The following is an 18,548-nucleotide window of genomic DNA, read 5'->3' on the forward strand; positions in this document are numbered from 1 at the left end:
ATTACATTAGGATAGGAAGACTTGATTATTCTATAATGAGGACATTTGAAAGTTGCTGGTATGTTTAGGCCTTGAGTCATTTGGATAGCCAACCTAGTTTGCTGTGCAGCTTAATGACATTTTAGAGGAATGCATCTAACTCATCCTCTAATCAACAGGACAATAAGAGGTTAGAAGAGAAGCCTTTTGCGTGATGACACTCCCAGCCTGTCACTAACCAGTTTAGTCTCTGTCTGTAACTCTCATCTGATGAGACACTGCTACAGGCTCGGTTAATGTGTTTTCAGATATTGTCTCAGTCACTGAAATAAAAGCCACTGTTGCCATTATTGACAGCTATGAACATTCAGTCAATGATTCCACAGTACATTAGACAGTTAACTGGGGGGGGGCATTGACTACACAGGGGGCTGCTGAGGGGAGAACGGCTCATAATAATGGCTAGAATGGAAGAGTGTCGAACACAAAGTAACCATGGGTCTGATGTGTTTTATACCATTCCATGTATTCCTTTCTAGCCATTACTATGAGCCTGTCCTCCCCAATTAAGGTGCCAGCTGCCGCCTGTGATTGGCTACCATCGCTCCTACAAGTGCAGTGAACTTGTGAGGAATCTTGTCTGGTTTGTAATTCTGTCTAGCTGGAGATCTCCTCTGTGAACCAACCTCAGTCACTATTTTATTATTCTGTTTCAGTTCTTCTTCCTCTTCCTCCCTGTGCCTCTCTTTTTCAGTTTTAAGCCATTTCATGTGAGAGAGGAGCCCCTCCCGGTGCTTTGATATTGAATCTGGCAGCTAGGGGAACAAACTTAAAACTGCCCTGGCCCAGCCCCAGTTTATCCCCGGCCCAGCTTAGGACCGAACCAGAGAGAGAGGGGTTCCTCTCCTCCTATGGTGGGACCAGACCTTCATCAGGAATGTGGAACGGTCTTCATTAGGACTGAGGAGGGAGGCCTGACTGGCAGTATTACTAATAGACCTCTTATGTAACACAATTAGAAGCCAGACAGAAGAACTGGACAACTGTTGTAGCTCTATTCCTGCTAGTTCAGCTGGTTCTGAAGGTGGATGAACATTGCAGATGTTGTCCATATTGATTAGTTCTCGACCAAACCTTTAATACACGTTAAAGTTCTACTGTAGGCTACACATTATGCACAACCATTGCATTGGCAGGACACAGGTCTTTTAATGAAAGGAATTGTACATATTTTCTCCCCGTGACTATAAATCTCTGTGTTGAAGAGACTTTGAAAATAGTTTTAACTTGACAGAGTGGACGTTTGGTCTCCCTGCTGGTCCTACAAGGCGGCAGACATCAGCAGACATTGCATTAACGATGGGGCCCAGACTTCTCATTGGGAATATCAAAACCATGTCTAGCCAAAATAACCCTGTTTATACGTCCCAAATGGCACCCTATGCCCTAGATAGTGCACTACTTTTGACCTGCCCCCTAAGGTAAAGTAGTGCACTGTGACGGAAATAGGGTGCCATTTGGAACGTAGACTCTGTGTTGCCATAAAGCAGGCAGCACGGCTGGCGAGTCAGTGGAACATATGTCTGAACATTTAATGCTGTTGTATGAAGAAGACAGATGGAGCAGTCAGTCCAGGGACATAAAGAAAGCAGCTGGAACGGTCTGCAGATTGTGTTTCTGATGAACAGTGGGAAGTAGAAGGGTGATTCACTCAGTGTGGGTCACATTTCTTCTTCTGCTGAGTGTAGATTTTTAGTACAGATGGAATATCACCATTGTTGGAAACAGAATGGGTGTACAACACAGTCACAGCTGTGTGGAAGTGTTGGACACATCGATCAGTGTAGAGCTGGAGCTTGTCAAAGAGAGGTGTCCATGCCACTTCCCTTTAGTTGCGTAGTTCCTTCACTCTAACATTAACCAGGGGGCTCATATGGGTGTGTGTAAGTGTGGAGACTGTAGGGTAGTCCCCCCCCACACGCACAGCTCACATGGAAGCGCTTTCATAATTGTATATACAAGAAATGTCTGGCATATGGCATCAAAGCAGCTCTTTCTCTGGGATGGGATGGAAGCCCTATTCCTAGACAGCGAGGGGCTCCGAAACGTCTCATGTGTTCTGGCTCATGGTCAGTCCATGAGGAGGCACAGTTTTTTATTAGGGTTCTGAAATTCTGGGAACTTCCCCAAAAACTTTTCCAGAAATCCTGGTTGGAAGATCACTGGAATCGGGAGGGAATAAGCAGGGAATCTAGGAACGCTCCAAACAGGAATGTAGAAAAACCTGTGAGTTTCGGTAAAGTTAAAGGAATTTAGCAACCCTAGTGTATCAGAACTGGAGGTCATCTACACACAGAACAACTTGGTGTATTGCTTGTAGTGTTCTATTGTAGAGGCTGAGCCATAGAGATCAAGTCCTGCATGTTACTGGAAGAACACCCAAACCAACAAACAAATCAAATCCAGTTTTATTGGTCACATGCACATGGTCAGCAGATGTTATTGCGAGTGTAACGAAATGCTTGTGCTTCTAGTTCCGACTATGCAGTAATATCTAACAATTTCACAACTACCTTATACACACACAAGTGTAAAGGAATGAGTAAGAATATGTACATAAAAATATATGGATGAGCGATGGCCGAATGGCATAGGCAAGATGCAGTAGATGATATAGAGTACAGTATATACATATGAGTTGAGTAATGTAGGGTATGTAAACATTATTTAAAGTGGCATTATTAAAGTGGCTGGAGTTGAGTCAGTATGTTGGCAGCAGCCACTCAATGTTAGTGGTTGCTGTTTAACAGTCTGATGGCCTTGAGATAGAAGCTGTTTTTCATTCTCTCGGTCCCTGCTTTGATGCACCTGTACTGACCTCGCCTTCTGGATGGTAGCGGGGTGAACAGGCAGTGGCTCGGGTGGTTGTTGTCCTTGATGATCTTTATGGCCTTCCTGTGACATCGGGTGGTGTAGGTGTCCTGGAGGGCAGGTAGGTTGCCCTCAGTGATACGTTGTGCAGACCTCTCTACCCTTTCGAGAGACTTACGGCTGTGGGCGGAGCAGTTGACGTACCAGGCAGTGATACAGCCCGACAGGATGGTAAAAGTTTGAGTTTTTGGTGACGAGCTGAATTTATTCAGCCTCCTGAGGTTGAAGAGGCGCTGCTGCGCCTTCTTCACCACGCTGTCTGTATGGGTGGACCATTTTAGTTTGTCTGTGATGTGTACACCGAGGAACTTAACTTACCACCTTCTCCACTACTGTCCCGTCGATAGGGGGCTGCTCCCCTCTGCTGTTTCCTGAAGTCCACAGTCATCTCCTTTGTTTTGTTGACATTGAGTGTGAGGTTATTTTCCTGACACTACACTCCGAGGGCCCTCACCTCCTCCCTGTAGCCCGTCTTGTCGTTGTTGGTAATCAAGCCTACCACTGTAGTGTCGCCTGCAAACTTGATGATTGAGTTGGAGGTGTGCATGGCCACACAGTCATGGGTGAACAGGGAGGACAGGAGAGGGCTGAGAACGCACCCTTGTGGTGCCACAGTGTTGAGGATCAGCGGGGTGGAGATGTTGTTACCTACCCTCACCACCTGGGGGCGGCCCATCAGGAAGTCCAGGACCCAGTTGCACAGGGCGGGGTCCAAACCCAAGGTCTTGAGCTTAATGACGAGTTTGGAGGGTACTATGGTGTTAAATACTGAGCTGTAGTCATTGAACATTATCCTTAAATGGGTATACCTCTTGTCCAGATGGGTTAGGGCAGTGTGATTGTGCACTGCTGGACAGAGCGGTACGCACTCAGTCATGGTGCTCTCTCTCTCTCTCTCTCAGCTGATATTGTCACCCTATTTGTCTTGATATGGTGGTCTTGTACACTGTTTTCAGCCTGGCTGTGTGTGTAGCGCTGTGCGCGTGTGACTTCTGGGAAACCGGATTAGCACGGACAGGGCACCCTCGGGTTGTGTTGATCTGCATGCTCCATGCTCCGTGTGTGTTTTACATCACCCCTGTGTGGGAATTCTGGGACGTTGCATTATTCTGTCCCTCATTACATTTCCAGTAGATCTATAGGCTAGCGAGGAAGCAACAACTTCGTTGAATTTACTGTCTGAGATTCTGATGAATCATAATTCCAGATCTGATTTGGATGTGTTATGAAGTCCACAATCCCAGGGAATGGTTCCACTGTCCCCTTTTTTCACTTCAGACACATGAAATACCGTAACATGGACGTGGTAACAGCTCTGTCCTGTTCCACAGAAGTCCAAGTGCATCCTGACTTTGGTTCCTTTTTACCCCAGCTTTGGGTTGTCTTTGGCCACTTCTGTTGGTAGTTTGGTGTTTAAAGGCCCCTCCATTCCTCCCCCTTCCTCTGTGATGCTGATAGATACAGGATCACAACCTCTGGTACGATAACACAACACTAGGACTGTAACGGTCATGGAATTTTGGATGACTGTAATTGGCCAGCCAAATGACTGCGGTCACCGAAAAACGTGAGAAAAGCATCAATATTACCATTTTGTTGATTTGAGACCCCGTAGCCAGTATAAACTTCATCAAAATAGTCCCAATTAATTGAAGATAACCCAAGATACCCGTCATTCATTTAGACATTTTTATGTTTGCTGCAGCATGAAAAAATGTGTGGCCAAACAGCTGAAAAAAAGCCCTTACCAAAGTCCTAAACGTGGTGTTGTGTGGCTGTGTTATAGGTGTTAGTCAGCGCTGAGGGTTGGCCTTTGTTGTGGGGAGCAGAAAGCACCTCCGAATCCGTTGACATTTTCAAATGGCTCACTGGGAAGAGGGAAGGGGCCAATGGGTGAGCTATGTACCCCGACCCATGCTGAGTGATCCATCATTTAATTTGAGGGCTTTGTGGTGCTGAGTGGACTAAACACACACACTCTCAAACTGAATCTCCAGAACTAACTCTAGAGCATCCAGTCTAAATGAACTCTCATTGTGAAAACTCTCTGACAACTTCACCTCTGCATTAAACCTTAATATCGTCAGAGTATGTCCCCACACAGCACCAAATTATATTATGACTGATGCTATAGAGACATGTACTATACAGTGCTTGAATGGATTTCTGGATACGTGCCACACACATACATACATACATTTTAGTGGTAATACATAGGAACACATCTAAGATAAACATCTTTAGGGGCTCTGTATTGTAAATATTGATGTTCTTGGCAACAGACCAATGTAATTGTTTATTGGCCTCCTTTCTCTATACAATGTAGTGATTGGCCTGCATCACTCACCCTGCTTTCTCCATCCTATCCTGTACGCTCTGCCCTTTCACTCCTGCAGTGATGGGAAAAGTAGCCAATCGTCATACCTTTACACAAGTATCTTAATAGAAAATGACTCCGGTGAAAGTCACCCAGTAAAATACTATGTGAGAGAGCCAAAGTATTTTGTTTCAATATACTTAAGTATCAAAAGTAAAAGTGTAAATAATTTCAAATTCCTTATATTAAGAAAACCAGACGGCATGATTTTCGTGTTTAAATGTATTTACGGATAGCCAGGGGCACACTCCAATACTCAGACATAATTTACAAACAAAGCATTTGTGTTTAGTGAATCCACCAGATCCACGAGATCAGGCAGTAGGGATGACCAGGGATGTTCTCTTGATAAGTGCGTGAATTGGACCATTTCCCTTTCCTGCTAAGCAATTCTAAATGTAATGAGTACTTTTGGATGTCAGGGAAACTGAATAGAGTAAAGTGTACATTATTTTCTTTAGGAATGTAGTGAAGAAAAAGTTGTCAAAAATAAAGTATAGATGTAGTATTTTAAAGTATTTTTACTGAAGTACTTAACACCACTGCACTCCTGCTTCCTCTCTTTCATTCTTCATTCTGTCCCTCTGCAGGTTCTGTTGCTGACTGTCTGCTTCTATGCCTGTCCCTTTGCGGGTTCTGTTGCTGACTGTCTGCTTCTATGCCTGTCCCTCTGCAGGTTCTGTTGCTGACTGTCTGCTTCTGTGCCTGTCCCTCTGCGGGTTCTGTTGCTGACTGTTTGCTTCTGTGCCTGTCCCTCTGCAGGTTCTGTTGCTGACTGTCTGCTTCTGTGCCTGTCCCTCTGCAGGTTCTGTTGCTGACTGTCTGCTTCTGTGCCTGTCCCTCTGCAGGTTCTGTTGCTGACTGTCTGCTTCTGTGCCTGTCCCTCTGCAGGTTCTGCATTTCTTCTGTGATACGTGCTCCGTGCCTGTCTGTAGGGAGGCCAGTGTGGGTTGTCACTCGGGCCACAGCCTCCTCTACCTCCAGGATTCCCTGCAGGACTCCAGGACCCTCACCATCCAGCTGCTGGCAGACGCCCAGCGGGGCAGGCACGCTGTACAGGTGGGTACTGGGATGCAGGGCAGGCATGCTTTAGGTGGGTAATGTGATGCAGGCATGCTGTAGGTCGTGGGGGCTCTACGTAGATCTATAGGGGGATATACAGCGGGGGCTCTACGTAGATCTATAGGGGGATATACAGCGGGGACTCTACGTAGATCTATAGGGGGATATACAGAGGGGACTCTGCAGGTTCTGATCTATAGGGGGATATACAGAGGGGACTCTACGTAGATCTATAGGGGGATATACAGAGGGGCTCTACGTAGATCTATAGGGGGATATACAGAGGGGGCTCTACGTAGATCTATAGGGGGATATACAGCGGGGACTCTACGTAGATCTATAGGGGGATATACAGAGGGGGCTCTATGTAGATCTATAGGGGGATATACAGCGGGGGCTCTACGTAGATCTATAGGGGGATATACAGAGGGGGCTCTACGTAGATCTATAGGGGGATATACAGAGGGGACTCTACGTAGATCTATAGGGGGATATACAGAGGGGGCTCTACGTATATCTATAGGGGGATATACAGAGGGGGCTCTACGTAGATCTATAGGGGGATATACAGAGGGGGCTCTACGTAGATCTATAGGGGGATATACAGAGGGGGCTCTACGTAGATCTATAGGGGGATATACAGAGGGGGCTCTACGTAGATCTATAGGGGGATATACAGAGGGGGCTCTACGTAGATCTATAGGGGGATATACAGAGGGGGCTCTACGTAGATCTATAGGGGGATATACAGAGGGGGCTCTACGTAGATCTATAGGGGGATATACAGAGGGGGCTCTACGTAGATCTATAGGGGGATATACAGAGGGGGCTCTACGTAGATCTATAGGGGGATATACAGAGGGGACTCTACGTAGATCTATAGGGGGATATACAGCGGGGACTCTACGTAGATCTATAGGGGGATATACAGAGGGGGCTCTACGTAGATCTATAGGGGGATATACAGAGGGGACTCTACGTAGATCTATAGGGGGATATACAGAGGGGACTCTACGTAGATCTATAGGGGGATATACAGAGGGGACTCTACGTAGATCTATAGGGGAATATACAGGGGACTCTACGTAGATCTATAGGGGGATATACAGAGGGGACTCTACGTAGATCTATAGGGGGATATACAGAGGGGACTCTACGTTGGTGTGTGTGTGACGACCACTAGTCAGCTCTGACAGTTTGTATTCAGAGACTTGACGGCATCAGGAGCAGAATGGATCATTAGTGTCCTCTATCACTCCAGCCTCACATGGCCCGGAGAATGGGAGTGGGAGGGAGGGAGAGAGGGCGAGAGAGAGAGAGAGGGCGGGAGGAGAGAGGCCATAGTGCCCATTTATAGCCCCTCTAATACTATGGTTGCGTCCCAAATGGCACCATGTTCCCTACATAGCGTTCTACTTTTGACCAGAGCCCTATGAAGGGAATAGGGTGTCAGCCCCATTAAGGGAATAGGATGTCAGCCCCACGAAGGGAATAGGGTTTCAGCCCCACGAAGGGAATAGGGTGTCAGCCCCACGAAGGGAATAGGGTGTCAGCCCCACGAAGGGAATAGGGTGTCAGCCCCACGAAGGGAATAGGGTGTCAGCCCCACGAAGGGAATAGGGTGTCAGCCCCACGAAGGGAATAGGGTGTCAGCCCCACGAAGGGAATAGGGTGTCAGCCCCACGAAGGGAATAGGGTGTCAGCCCCACGAAGGGAATAGGGTGTCAGCCCCACGAAGGGAATAGGGTGTCAGCCCCACGAAGGGAATAGGGTGTCAGCCCCACGAAGGGAATAGGGTGTCAGCCCCACGAAGGGAATAGGGTGTCAGCCCCACTATAGGGGGAATAGGGTGTCAGCCCCACGTAGGGAATAGGGTGTCAGCCCCACGTAGGGAATAGGGTGTCAGCCCCACGAAGGGAATAGGGTGTCAGCCCCACGTTAGTATTCAGAATAGGGTGTCAGCCCCACGAAGGGAATAGGGTGTCAGCCCCACGAAGGGAATAGGGTGTCAGCCCCACGAAGGGAATAGGGTGTCAGCCCCACGTAGGGAATAGGGTGTCAGCCCCACGTAGGGAATAGGGTGTCAGCCCCACGAAGGGAATAGGGTGTCAGCCCCACGTAGGGAATAGGGTGTCAGCCCCACGAAGGGAATAGGGTGTCAGCCCCACGAAGGGAATAGGGTGTCAGCCCCACGAAGGGAATAGGGTGTCAGCCCCACGAAGGGAATAGGGTGTCAGCCCCTCGTAGGGAATAGGGTGTCAGCCCCACGAAGGGAATAGGGTGTCAGCCCCACGAAGGGAATAGGGTGTCAGCCCCACGAAGGGAATAGGGTGTCAGCCCCACGAAGGGAATAGGGTGTCAGCCCCACGAAGGGAATAGGGTGTCAGCCCCACGAAGGGAATAGGGTGTCAGCCCCACGAAGGAATAGGGTGTCAGCCCCACGAAGGAATAGGGTGTCAGCCCCACGAAGGGAATAGGGTGTCAGCCCCACGAAGGGAATAGGGTGTCAGCCCCACGAAGGGAATAGGGTGTCAGCCCCACGAAGGGAATAGGGTGTCAGCCCCACGAAGGGAATAGGGTGTCAGCCCCACGTAGGGAATAGGGTGTCAGCCCCACGAAGGGAATAGGGTGTCAGCCCCACGAAGGGAATAGGGTGTCAGCCCCTTGTAGGGAATAGGGTGTCAGCCCCACGAAGGGAATAGGGTGTCAGCCCCACGTAGGGAATAGGGTGTCAGCCCCACGAAGGGAATAGGGTGTCAGCCCCACGAAGGGAATAGGGTGTCAGCCCCACGAAGGGAATAGGGTGTCAGCCCCACGAAGGGAATAGGGTGTCAGCCCCACGAAGGGAATAGGGTGTCAGCCCCACGAAGGGAATAGGGTGTCAGCCCCACGAAGGGAATAGGGTGTCAGCCCCACGAAGGGAATAGGGTGTCAGCCCCACGAAGGGAATAGGGTGTCAGCCCCACGAAGGGAATAGGGTGTCAGCCCCACGAAGGGAATAGGGTGTCAGCCCCACGAAGGGAATAGGGTGTCAGCCCCACGAAGGGAATAGGGTGTCAGCCCCACGTAGGGAATAGGGTGTCAGCCCCACGAAGGGAATAGGGTGTCAGCTGGGATGCAGACAACCACTCAGAACATTAGGCCACTCCTTCTTAGTTGGCTGGCTGGGAGGTGGGTTGTCCTCCAGCTGTGAATAGAGAGTGAAGGGTGTTGGGAACGGGATGGCTTTGGGAGGACGGACACAATGGAGAGGAATTCTAGGAAGACCCTTCCTTCCCCCACCCTGTCCCCATACACCCCCTCCTTCTCCCATATCCACCAAACCAACTCACTCACATGCCAATGAAATATGTTTGCCCCTCCCCTTTCTCAAAACACAATAGAAAAACACACCTCCCCCTACCCCCTTCAGTTCTGTGACGCTCAGTTGTTTTGAGGCTCACTTAACTTGAAGACCTAATTCACCAAATGCTGCTAACTCAATCTAGGTTGAGTGTTTTTAGCTCCTGTGAAGAGGCTGTACTATGACAAGGACCAGCCTCATAATCCATTATTTCCTATGAAGAGATCTCATGGACTGTGTCCCAAATGGCACCCTGTTCACTATGGGCCCTGGTCAAAAATAGTGCACTACATAGACAATGGGTCCAATTTGGGACACACATAATGTTCATGGGCTTGAATGGCACAAAGCCTGAGCTGTAGAACTCTGTCCTGAAAGGTAGAAGACCTTTGGCCTAAAGGGTTACATTAAAACACCATCATCTCATTTGCCGCCTTTTTCTGCCCGTTCTGCCACCCCCTTAACCTCTGAACCAGGATTTGTTACCCCTATAGATGACGTCATTGGTGCTTTCTCTCTGATTGACACCACCACCCTGGTAGTACCCCTCATTCCATTGGTTGAGCTCAATCCTGCCGGGACGGATCAGGTTATGGACGGTTGTCAGCTTCCACCTAGTGAGAAGTTAATTTAACCTTTTTGTCCTAGTCAGTCACACTTTATATCAAGGCCATTTAGCAGACACTTTTATCCCAAGAGACTTAGTCATGCTTGCGTTCACTCTCCCTACAGTTAAAGGCCTGTCTGCCGATTAAGCATTTTGGTAGCAGATCTTAACACAGTCTTAACTTAACGCTCTGAACTTTAGTTCCGACCCCTATATCCACCAGAGGTGCCTTTATAGGGTGACTTCATGATGAGGACCAACTACTGTCTGGAAAACAGCTGCTGTGTTGACCTGGGGTCAACAGCCTCTCTCCAGCAGTGGTACTGGAGCCAGTCTGAGGTATTTAATTCACTTATCCAGCTCGCCTCATACTGAAAAGACTGGAGTCACTCATCAATTCATCCACTGATATGGAGGGGAGGAGAGGAGAGCCATTTACACCATAGTCTCATGATAACCAGTAGCTTGCTGGTCCCTGGTGCAAAAAGGTTGAGAAACACTGACCTACTGCATCTGATAAGGAACAATGTTTCACTATTTAAAGGTCTTAACTTCTTGCCGCTCCGGTCCCTTTAGAGGGATCATTTTCGTTTACATCCGGTGAATTGCAGAGCGCCAAATTCAAATTAAATTACAAAAAATATTTCATTTTCATGAAATCACAAGTGCAATACACCAAAACATAGCTTAACTTGTTAATCCAGCTGGCGTGTCAGATTTCAAAAATGCTTTACGGTGAAAGCAAACCATGCAATTACGTGAGGACAGCTCTCAGCAGACAAAACATTACAAACAGCTAGCAGCAAAGTAGATTGGTCACGAAAGTCAGAAAAGCAATAAAATTAATCACTTACCTTTGATCTTTGTATGTTTGCACTCACGAGACTCCCAGTTAAACAATAAATGTTTGTTTTGTTTGATAAAGATTCTCTTTATATCCAAAAACCTCCATTTGATTGGTACGTTTTGTTCAGTAGTCCACAGGCTCGTCACGATGGGCAGACGAAAATTCCAAACAATATCCGTAAAGTTCATAGAAACATGTCAAATGTTATAATCAATCCTCAGGTTGTTTTTACAATAACTAATAGCTAATATTTCAACCAGACGGTAGCCTTTTCAATAGAAGAGAGAAAGAAAAGGTCCCGCTCCCGGGCGCGCATGCACAAATCTGAGGACATCTGGCTATCCACTGACACAATGTGATCATTCTCTCTCATTTTTCAGAATAAAAGCCTGAAACTATGTCTACAGACTGTTCACACCTTGTGGAAGTCATAGGGAAAGAATCTGGTTGATATCCCTTTAAATGGAGGATAGGCTTGCAATGGAAAAGAGTAGTTTCAGAAAAACAGCACTTCCTGGATGGATTTTCCTCAAGACTTTTGCCTGCTATACCAGTTCTGTTATACTCACTGACAATATTTTGACAGTTTTGGAAAATTTAGAGTGTTTTCTAACCTAATCTGGCAATTATATGCATATTCTAGCAGTTTACTTTGGGCACGTTTTTCATCTAAACATCAAAATACTGCCCCCTAGCCTAAAGAAGTTTTAACCTGTCAGGACTTAGCCTGTGAATAATGTGTCAATGCACCATTCAAAGGTCATGCTACATTTTGTCCCCACTAAAGCAGTTTCTTAATGATTTACCTGCAGTTGAGCATTGAGAAAGCACAGGCCGTTGCTGAGCAGGTGGAACTGAAGGCCATGGTGGTCCAGACAGAGGTCAAAGCCATCACACAGCGTCATAAGAAGGCCCTGGAGGAACGAGAGTGTGAACTGCTGTGGAAAGTAAGTTGGTTTTCTGCTAAGTAGTATCATACTGTAGGACCTACAGTACATTTACACATTCCAGCAATATTACAAAACCTGACCGGTGTAAGTATCTTTTCTTTCTCCCTTCTGTCCCTTTCCCCTCTCCCTCCTTTTGCCCTCTCTAAAGGTTGAGAATATCCGTCAGGTGAAAGCCAAGTCCCTCTATCTCCAGTTAGAGAAGCTGCACCAGAACCTGACCAAGCTGGACAGCACCATCTCTACAGTAACCCAGGTCCTAGAGAAGGGCAGTAGTCTGGATCTGCTGCTGGCCAGAGAGAGCATGCTCCTCCAGATGTCAGAGCTTCAGGCCCTCAGGGAGCTGTTACTGCCGCAGGATGATGATCGCATCCTGTTCACCACCCCCGACCAGACCTTGCTCCTCGCCATCCAGTCCCTAGGTCTGGTCAGCTCCGGGGCCTTCGCCCCCCTCACCAAGGCCCAGGGAGAGGGGCTTTGTCGGGGCTTGCAGGGTAAGCAGGCTTCCTTCACTGTGGTGGGGTATGATCATGATGGAGAGCTCAGGCTGTCTGGTGGGGACGGTGTGTCAGCTGTGGTGGTGGCGTCCGATGGTAACCTGCTAAACGCTGAGGTGACCGACCATCAGAACGGGTTGTACACGGTCAGCTACCTGCCCAAGGTAGAAGGAGAACATCTGGTGTCAGTCCTTATCTGCAACCAGCACATCGAAGGCAGCCCCTTTAAAGTGCTGGTCAAGTCTGGCCGTAGCTATGGAGGTATCCCCTTGCCGGTGGCCTCGTTCGGCAGGGAGGGGGACGGAGATGGGCAGCTGTGTCGCCCCTGGGGGGTGTGTGTGGACAAAGAGGGCTACATAATCGTAGCTGACCGAAGCAACAACCGGGTGCAGATCTTCAAACCGTGCGGTTCCTTCCACCACAAGTTTGGTACGCTGGGCTCCAGACCAGGCCAGTTGGACCGACCAGCTGGGGTGGCCTGCGACAGCCAGAGGAGAATCATCGTTGCAGACAAGGATAATCATCGCATCCAGATCTTCACCTTTGAAGGCCGGTTCCTCTTCAAGTTCGGGGAGAAGGGAACCAAGACCGGTCAGTTCAGCTACCCCTGGGACGTGGCGGTCAGCTCGGAGGGAAAGATCCTCGTCTCAGACACCCGGAACCACCGCATCCAGCTCTTCAGGCAGGACGGCACCTTCCTCAACAAGTACGGCTTTGAGGGGGCTCTATGGAAACACTTGGACTCCCCCAGAGGCGTGGCCTTCACTCAGGAGGACCACCTGGTGGTGACAGACTTCAACAACCACCGTCTGCTGATCATCCGGTCTGACTGCCAGTCAGCCCGCTTCCTGGGATCAGAGGGAACCGGTAACGGTCAGTTCCTGCGGCCGCAGGGCGTAGCAGTGGACCAGGAGGACCGCATCGTGGTGGCTGACTCCCGGAACCACCGGATCCAGGTGTTTCAAACCAATGGTAATTTCTTATGCAAGTTGGGGACTCAGGGTAGCAGCTTCGGACAGATGGATCGCCCATCGGGTATAGCTGTTACTCCTGAAGGAAGGATTGTTGCCGTGGACTTTGGAAACAACCGAATCATTATGTTCTAGGCGAGGCAGTTTGTCTGCTGGTTTGCAAAGAAAGAAACATTGAAGAGGAGATTTTGAAACACACCCATCAGATGCAAATGTCTTTGTGAGCAAATGGAGACGGTAATATTGAAACTTTACCTTTTCTCTCAGCTTTACCTCTATTTTGAAAGAGCAAATCAATGCAGTACATGAACCAACGCCAACTAGGGGTTATTGTCATAAGCTGACATTTTGAACCCTATAGAAGGCCTTCTGTGACAGTATCTGGCTCGATAGTTGTCTTTGCTCCTGATGTGTGCGTCAAAATCTCTGATTTTCTCAGGGAATTTCTTGCATTCTTGAAATATTTCCACTGCATCATACCTACCTCATGTATCTGTGTATGAATGTACTCCTTTATTATTTGATGCAGAGATTTTGCTAGTGGAGTTTTGATAAAGTAACTACCTCAATGCAAGAGAAAAGTATAGTTAACATGAAACAACATTTGGTTGATATTTGCACAGAAAGCGCTCACACATTTTCTCTAATTGTTACTGTTGACATAAAGCGAGTGAAATCCCAGAATGTTGCTGAGAACAATGTATTTCCTGTGTTACATACATGTGGAAACGTGGAGTCAGACATTTTTTTATAAACTCAGCAACTGTTATTTTTCCATTTTGTTTTTAAATATGCCTCCATACCTCTGTAAAACCTTTTTAACCTCATGTCACAACCACACAGTACCTCAGAACTCCAGTGTCCTCAGGTCAATAGTATGCTGAGTTCCAAATGGCACCCTATTCCCTAAATAGTGCACTACTTTTGACCAGGGCCCATAGGGCACTGGTGCACTAAATAGCGAATAGATTGTAATCTGAGACTCGTCCTGTAAAATGGATTCTCTCCACAAAATGGCTGCTGCCAGTTTGCTATAGGCAGGTGGAATATTTGATATCAGTGACCATTGTCAGTTCAGTCAGTTGTGTGATTTCAGTTTTAAGGGAAAAAACATTTAACAAGGAATTGACCATCTTGAATTGGGTGAATCATCAGAATTGTTATTTTCTGGGCATCTATGAAGAATTGTGACTTGAAACTACTGGAAATCATCATTGTTGTTATGATATATTAATCCTGACATGTATTCATTCATCTAAGGCAACTAGTGTATTCAGCCACAGCATAGTGAAGATTAGACAGTAACACATTGGTGTGGGTTAACTTGGATTTAATCTCAACCGTGTCTGAACCTGAGTCTAAATCTATTTACTGATATCCATTTAGAAATCATTGAGATCTGTGTAGACTAACTTTCCTAAGAGTAGAGGGGTCTAAGAGTAGTGAAGTTTCATTCTGATATTCTTTGAAGAACAACCTTTCTGCACATGGTTGGTGGTTTAGATTGGCACCCTAATGACGCTACCATGTTCCTTTCTTTGTGATCGTTGTTTGAAAAGTCTATCGTTGCCTCTGTGCCTCGACTATGTTCCCGTCAAAGAAAGTCATCCGTTTAGCTTTTTTTCCTTCAATGCGTCAATGCGTCAATCATGGGAAACCGCGAGAATTTTTGTTTTATCCTGGTGGCAAATAAAATCATTTTTAAAAGTAAAACTGACCAGTAAATATTAAAAGTGACAGCATTGATGTTGATCTCCATTGTCTCCATAGTATTTTCAATAGATATTCTCCGTAGTAACCCCTAGCTGCTTGTCAGTTGCCTGATGACCCACTCATGTAGCCTACAGATGGCTGAGTAACCAAAGCAAAAGGCTCCACATAAATAGAATTCCATCAGCTGCTGCTCCCACACCCACATTCACCCTGCTCTGAACTGTGATGATGGCAGTGAGTCTGTTGGTCACATTAGCCGTTGTAATATCAGTCAGCACAGCAGTTCCTCTGTCTGAGAGAACATTACCAAACCAGGTCATTCATGGTTCCACAGTGGCTATTAACTACAGAACATCAAGAACCAGTAAAAATGCAAATGTTAAATTAATTCAATTTTTTCTTCACCAGCTGTAGCCTGCCCTGTGTTATAAACTAGCTGTTCATAGCTATTAATATTGTGCTTATAGCTTGAACTGTTAAAGCCAAGTCCCACTCTCCTCCCTGTGTCTCTGACTGTGTCTAATGGGCCAGTATTTCCTGTCTGTTGAGCCACATTGCCACAAGTGCTGGTTTACGAGGAGAGCTCGGTTCTTTTCCAAATGGCACACTAATCCCTATATAGTGCACTACTTTTGACCAGAGCTTTATGATGTATTTTCAGTACATTGTTGGTTCTTATATTGTTCCTATAGTTTGAACTGAAGTTTGCAGTGAATGTTTCTTAAAAGACTTCAAGTTCTTGAAACTTAGAAGACAAGACTTGTATATTTTCATTTTAATGCATGATTCAAAAAGTAATTGTGGAAAAGATTTGTCACGACTTTTTAATTATTTTAGGGTTATATACAGTTATAGTATGTTAGGTTGAGGAGGATGGCTTCCTTTGACTATTTCGTGGAGACTGGCAGCGTTAACCGTGAATGCAATGTCGACTCAAATCAGATATGACCTTTTTACATTTTAATTGCGCTATAGCGCTGAACTTTTTCGTTGCAGATTAAATCGAGCCTCAGTCTATCCAAACTATTAGAAATGCTCTGTGTTCCATCCTCCACAGTAAGGTATCTGGTTGAGCAGTATGGGAGGATTCCAGCATTAGTACCTTTCCTCTCATGGAGATAAACAACCGAAGCCTATCAGTCCATTAGAACATGGTCTTAGACAAATGACTACATGTTCATACTAAAGTCAAACTCCGGTAGGTATAATGCTGGTGTTCCACGTTTTGAAAAACTCTCAATAAGCAGCTTTGACCTATTCTGATGAAAAAAAAAATACTTACTCAAACAGATTTGTTTTACTTTTCCAATGTATAATTTTTGTTGGGGTGTCTCTCATAGTATATGGGGAAAAATGGCTCAAGGAAATCAAGGAAATATTCTGTATTGTGACAATTCTATGCTGTTGTGAAATATACATTATGCTGTCAGATGTCTCTGATCCTTGGTCCCAGTCAGGCCATTTGAGCATGGTGCATGGTGAACGGGCTATATTAATCATTTGATACTTTAGGGCATTTACTCTGGAATTGTGTTCAACCCAAAAAAATTAACTGTATGAAAACCGTTGAGGTCGTTTGACCCTTTTGTGGGGTTTATGTAACCTGGAGTCGAGCCTAAATATTGTGCCGTTTCATTTGAAGTGAAATGGAAGGCTGCTCCATATGGATTCCACTTCTAAGTGTTTGAAAGGGAAAGCAGTGAGATTAGGGGACTCTAAAATAGTTCTTCCAATACTCCCTCCTTCCCTATACCCTCTATTGACTGGTTGGAAGTGTTGGTATGAGCCCTAAATACCACCCTGTTCCCTAGAGCACAGGTGTTAAACTCATTCCACGGAGGGCTGTTTGTTTTCACGTCTTCCTTGTACTTGATTGAGGAATTTAGGTCACCTGGTTGTCTTATGTTTTAGCAGACGCTCTTATCCAGAGACACTTGCAGTACTGGTCCCCCACGGGAATCGATCCCACAACCCAGGTGTTGCTAGTGCCATGCTCTACCAACTAGACGCATGGAACCTGGGTTGTCTAGGTCTTAATTGAAAGGAAAAAACAAAGACCTGCAGACACTAAACTAGGCCATCCATGGAATGAGTGACACCCCTGCCCTATAGAGGGCACTACTTTGACTAGTTATATCAAATGTTGTGCATTATATAGGGAACTAGGGTGCCATTTGGGACTCAAGAAGCATTCTGAAGGATGTTAGGCGACTGCTGTTAACCTGCCGTCTGCTTCTCGTCTATATGGACTTAACATTTCCTATGCAGTTTGGAATATCAATAAAATGGGATTCTTGTATCCAACATCCATTTCCTGATTCGTCTCGAGTCCACTGTTATTCAGGCAGAATAACAGGAAGACTGTGTGTCCACATACCAAGAGGTGATCAGTGACCAGGCAAAGCCATGTGTTTATTGGTGAGGAGTATTCTCATGGCTCAGTCTGGCAGCAGGGAAGGGACATACCAAGAGGTGATCAGTGACCAGGCAAAGCCATGTTATTCAGGCAGAATAACAGGAAGTGACCAGGCAAAGCCATGTGTTTATTAGTGAGGAGTATTCCACATACCAAGAGGTGATCAGTGACCAGGCAAAGCCATGTGTTTATTAGTGAGGAGTATTCTCATGGCTCAGTCTGGCAGCTGGGTGATCAGTGACCAGGCAAAGCCATGTGTTTATTAGTGAGGAGTATTGTCATGGCTCAGTCTGGCAGCAGGGAAGGGACATACCAAGAGGTGATCAGTGACATGGCTCAGTCTGGCAGCAGGGAAGGGACATACCAAGAGGTGATCAGTGACCAGGCAAAGCCATGTGTTTATTGGTGAGGAGTATTCTCATGGCTCAGTCTGGCAGCAGGGAAGGGACATACCAAGAGGTGATCAGTGACCAGGCAAAGCCATGTGTTTATTGGTGAGGAGTATTCTCATGGCTCAGTCTGGCAGCAGGGAAGGGGAGGCTTTAGGAAGTAACACCCATCTCCTTTATCTCATCACCTGATTTACAAGGTACATTACAATGGGTGGTCCAGGTCTCATGTCATGGCCCATGTGGGGGGAGGGGGCCGTCCTCTCTTGTTCAAGTAAGGGGGAGGCCGACGACGGAGAGCACCATCAGACCAACTCCTTAATGTACGTTTGTCTAAAACTTTACTGTTACATGTGTACATTACCTGTATTTATACATTGTTTTAACAGGAAAATATCAATAGTTTGGGTGCCATTAAACACACTCCATTCCAAACCCGATGGGCCCTGGTCAATCAAGAGTTGTACTA

At 46.6% G+C, this 18,548-nt stretch overlaps 1 protein-coding gene across 1 annotated transcript in view; it reads left to right on the top strand.

Moving 5' to 3' along the window:
• The window catches only part of LOC135520845 (E3 ubiquitin-protein ligase TRIM71-like), a 21,877-nt gene extending 4,110 nt beyond the window's left edge, over nucleotides 1-17,767 (top strand). The window contains exons 2-4 of the mRNA XM_064946652.1: nucleotides 6,179-6,346; nucleotides 11,959-12,093; nucleotides 12,245-17,767. Of these exons, the coding sequence (XP_064802724.1) occupies nucleotides 6,179-6,346; nucleotides 11,959-12,093; nucleotides 12,245-13,696 (1,755 nt within the window). The 3' untranslated portion in view covers nucleotides 13,697-17,767. The remainder of the gene's footprint in view (nucleotides 1-6,178; nucleotides 6,347-11,958; nucleotides 12,094-12,244) is intronic.
• Nucleotides 17,768-18,548: the final 781 nt, after the last annotated feature.

Source organism: Oncorhynchus masou, chromosome 29 (genome assembly GCF_036934945.1).
Source record: "Oncorhynchus masou masou isolate Uvic2021 chromosome 29, UVic_Omas_1.1, whole genome shotgun sequence".
NCBI lineage: Eukaryota > Metazoa > Chordata > Actinopteri > Salmoniformes > Salmonidae > Oncorhynchus > Oncorhynchus masou.